The sequence below is a fragment of the Pinus tabuliformis genome, chromosome 7, assembly GCF_031772625.1.
Source record: "Pinus tabuliformis cultivar Carrire ecotype Pingquan chromosome 7, CPIR1, whole genome shotgun sequence".
NCBI lineage: Eukaryota > Viridiplantae > Streptophyta > Pinopsida > Pinales > Pinaceae > Pinus > Pinus tabuliformis.
Window position 1 is genome coordinate 1,682,055,681 of NC_142293.1, and position 4,219 is coordinate 1,682,059,899.

General features: G+C 36.5%; 1 protein-coding gene across 1 annotated transcript; it reads right to left on the reverse strand.

Annotated features, from left to right (window-relative positions):
• Positions 1-478: 478 nt before the first annotated feature.
• LOC149254935 (endoglucanase 8-like) lies at positions 479-3,795 on the reverse strand. Its single transcript, XM_089454876.1, has 8 exons — positions 3,577-3,795; positions 2,889-3,101; positions 2,582-2,782; positions 1,812-1,889; positions 1,537-1,689; positions 1,310-1,418; positions 1,022-1,185; positions 479-811 (listed from the first exon to the last, which is right to left on the reverse strand). The coding sequence occupies exons 1-8, from the start codon at positions 3,793-3,795 to the stop codon at positions 479-481; spliced, it is 1,470 nt and encodes a 489-aa protein (XP_089311002.1).
• Positions 3,796-4,219: the final 424 nt, after the last annotated feature.

The following is a 4,219-nucleotide window of genomic DNA, read 5'->3' on the forward strand; positions in this document are numbered from 1 at the left end:
AATCCTATGATTACACATTCCTAAATGCTCATATATAACATCATGGAACAAAAATCCTATGATCACACATTCCCTGTATGCTCACATATATAACACGATGGCACAGGATCTTCCGAGACTCTCATACACCATGTTCTTCTATGCTAATATCACTGCTATTTAAAAATAGAAGAATTTTCAATCTGCATATGGGATCTAAGATGTAAAAACAAGTCTTCAATATGATTATAGGATTCAACAGGATGAAATGAAACAAAACAATTCTGGAGCCCAGAAGTACCAAAATTCATATATATTTCCATCGACTCAGATTTGCATATAGAATACAGACTTAGTAAAAGATATTACTAGCATAACTTTTTGAACTTAAGTCCGTGATTCCATGCTGATGCTGTGGATCTTAGCCAGGACTCCCACAAGAGGATCATTGATATAAGTTGTGGGCTCAAGCTTGCACGAATCGGCCCTGTTATGTCGATTATTCCATGATGTTGTTGTGGAGCTTAGCCAGGACTCCCACGAGAGGAGCATTGATATACGTCGTGGGCTCAAGCTTGGTGGAATCAGCCCTGCTATCCTCAAACCCGTCATAGCGATCAGGCCCTCCCACAACTGCACCTGTTAATTCATTTGGGTTTGGTGCTTCTCTGTTGAACCACAAAGTGAAACCTTCGGTACATGATATCTTTCTGGAATCCTCGTATATCGAAACTATGGAGGACCCTCTGTGGTGAGCTTGCTGTGGATATTTGTCACCAAAACCCACCATGAAAGACATACCAGTAGGATTCTTTCCCAAAATGTAATCCACCTGCAATTTACATATACAAAGTGGATTTGTTAGCTACTACTTTGCTTGCTTTTTCAAATTATGATATGAAAAAACAAAAAATCAAATTTATTTAACTCTGAATCTCTTATACTCTGAGAAAGCTGGAATGGATATACAAGTGTGCTCAATTCTTCTCCTCATTAATTAAATATTTTGCAACACTTAAAAAATTATAATATGTATGTGTACTTGTTGTTTGGCAAATGCAATAAGAATGCTTGGTTCATATGTTTGATCGCCACATTGCAGGTATTGCTTATATCGTGACAGTAAGTCACTGTAAACTGATGCAAGGAATGATGTGCCAGTAGCATATTGTGTATTTGCACCATCTCTGACAAACAACAAACCTCCTGTACAAGTGAAACAGATACAAACACTGTTAATGAGCTTAATTTTGAAACTCAACAGATACAAACACTGTTGATGAGCTTAATTTTGAAACTCGGAGCATGACAGGGAGAAACTTCCATTTACCTGGTGTGATGGAATTTTTGAATTGAGGACTTTGTGGAAGAACTGAGCAGAGGAACACTTCTGCTTGGCCTCTGAAAACTTCCAGGTTGGTTTCTCCGGAGAGATATAGCTGCCAGGTTTATTAATTTTTATGAAGATGTGGTCAGTTGAGGGTCAAGTGGTCAGTCTTAAACTTTTTCTAAATTGAACATTTGGTGATTCATATGTTTATGTGAATATGGACTTACACTAGACAGGTGGATTTGAACTCCTGCACATTTGAGATCCCAATTGAACTCATACTCATTGGAAGTACAAAAATTTTGGTGGAGTATGTATTTGGTATAATATGGCAATCCAGTTGCTCTATATAGCCACACCGCTGCCCATGCAAGCTCGTCCTGTAAGTTAGTTAGTAGAGGAATAATAAGAAGACTTCAAGAAGTTACTCACTCTGTAGTTTAAATAAATAATAGTGTGAAGTAAAAAAGGAAGTAAAATTAATAATGTTAAGGAAAGATACATCATAGCCCGAGACAGAGCAATAGAAAGGGCATTCTCCATGATATGTTCCCCGGTACTGGTCAGCGAAACGAAAGAGCTGTACTAAATGACATATTCAATTACATGAGTATCATAAAAAGTTGGAGAATAAAATTCATTAAATTAATTCTCAATTTTGAATCTAACACATGAACGAAAGAGCTGCACTAAATTAATATTCAATTATATGAGTATTTTAAAATGTTGGAGAAGACAATTCATTAAATTAATTTTCAATTTTGAATCTAAGACATGAATTTCATAGACATGTTAAAAATGGGCATTTTTGAAAGATTTTTGGAATATTTTGGAATCATAAAAAACGTAGGCAACCTCAAATAAGTAATCTCACCCGTATTTGTCTGATCCCAAAATATTCCAAAAATGGAGACATTAAATTAAATTTAAAATAAAAGTTATAAAAAAACATTCATCCACAAACAAATATGACCTATCATAAGTTGCTAAAGTTATGTAAATTGTAAATTAAGAATAAATAGAATAGAAATAGAATAGAATAAAACAGTGAAAAGAAATTGTTTCCTATCATATGTTTGTTTTAATTACTAAAGTTATCTGGACTGTAAATTCTAAAAATAGTATATAATAGTGAAAAGAAATTAAACCATTGACCTTTTTCCTAACAGTACAGTAGGATTCTAAAATATCTCAATATCTCTCAAATCTGCAATCGCTGTTCTAAACCAATAATACAGTATAAGTGATTTTAGAATACGCATAATCTTATACCAAAGTAGCTCTTTGGAGTAGGAGAATGGAATAAGGTTTGTCAATGGCTGCAAAGACGACGGAGGAAGCGGCCAATGCTGCAGCAGTCTCTGCTGCAATTTCTGTCCCGTGAGTGGATGTATCTATTCTGTACAAAGTCCTTGGGGTGTCCATCCTCTCTGGGTTCTCCCAACAGTTATGGTCTGCAGTTGGATCTCCCACCTAAAAACAAAACCATAACTAAATTCATAATTGCCATTTGTTGTGATCCTTCGTAAATTTTGTTGTGATCCATGAGTAAATTTAGTTGGGATGGCAATTAATTCACCTGAACCCACAGCTGGTTTTCGGTGGCGCTTGCTTTGATGAAATAATCAGTTCCCCACTTAATGGCATCCCTAACGTTCTCCAACTCTCCCGCTGCTGCAAGTTCATCTCTGTACTGAAGGGCTCCCCATGCCAGCATGGTAACGGTGAAAGCCATCGGAAACCCATACTTCACATTATCCCCAGCGTCGTAGTAACCGCCCACCAAATCCACCTACATAAATACACAGTAAAAGCCATGTTGAACATCATTGTATCTTTCCAGACTTCTTGAAGATCTGGACCAAATAATCAATTCCTAATTTATATGGACAGAGAATGTTGATAGAAATCAAGCTGTTGCAAACTCATAACTCATAATACTGGAGTAAGAATTCACATTGTAGGTGGGTTGCGGGGGATCTTTATGTTAATAACTTAATTGTATATTCTCATAATATCCTGAAATCTGATAGTGCTGAGAAATCAATTCCGAGAGATCAATTGTTTGATCTAAATAAGTTGTGGGTGGAGTATCAATCGTTTTCGCCAAAATAGATACCCTCGTTATTTTCGCATTGATAAGATCAGCGTCGTTATTTTGCCGTTTTGGGTATGATTAACAACACTTCTAAAACATTCAGGAAACAACGTTTCTAAAACAATCCGGAACAGATGGCAATACCAAAATGAGAAAATATTGTTATTACATTTTGGATTTGTCCGTCTGTTAGACCAGAATCTCCTCTCCAGCTTATCCTGTTGCTACTGCTGGACAGTTTTCCTGAACGTTGAGCCTCCAGAAACAGAATAGATTTATGCAGAGCATCTTTGTAGTCAAACTCACCCAACACAAACTGATGATGAGCAGACAGCACAGTAGCAAGAATTATACACACAAACCTTTCCACGGTAACCCTGTAACCCATTTCTGCTGCAATTGATCAGTAAATGGGTACAAAAATAAATATCTGCAAAAGTTGATGCGTATATATATTTGTAGTCTCACGCAACCAACGTGTAATGAAGAATAGAAACATAAAGGGGACTCGGTCTCTTTGTTTGCATGCATGTTTGATGTGGGTATTGTAGAGGTTTTGCAGGACAAAGAAGTCTTGCATGCAGGTTTGATGCGGTGCTTATTTTGAAGGGTAGAGAAGTCTTGTGGGTGTCAGTTGGACATGAAACGACGGAAATTCCAGGAAAATATTAACTGAATGGTAAGTCAGTGTATAAGGTTGCCTCATCACCATTTCCTCACAGTACTATTAACGAGTAAATGTTAAAGTTTCAAGAAACACAAGGAAGATAACGAAGTTAGTTTTTCTACACAGACTAGAATATTTATTGAAT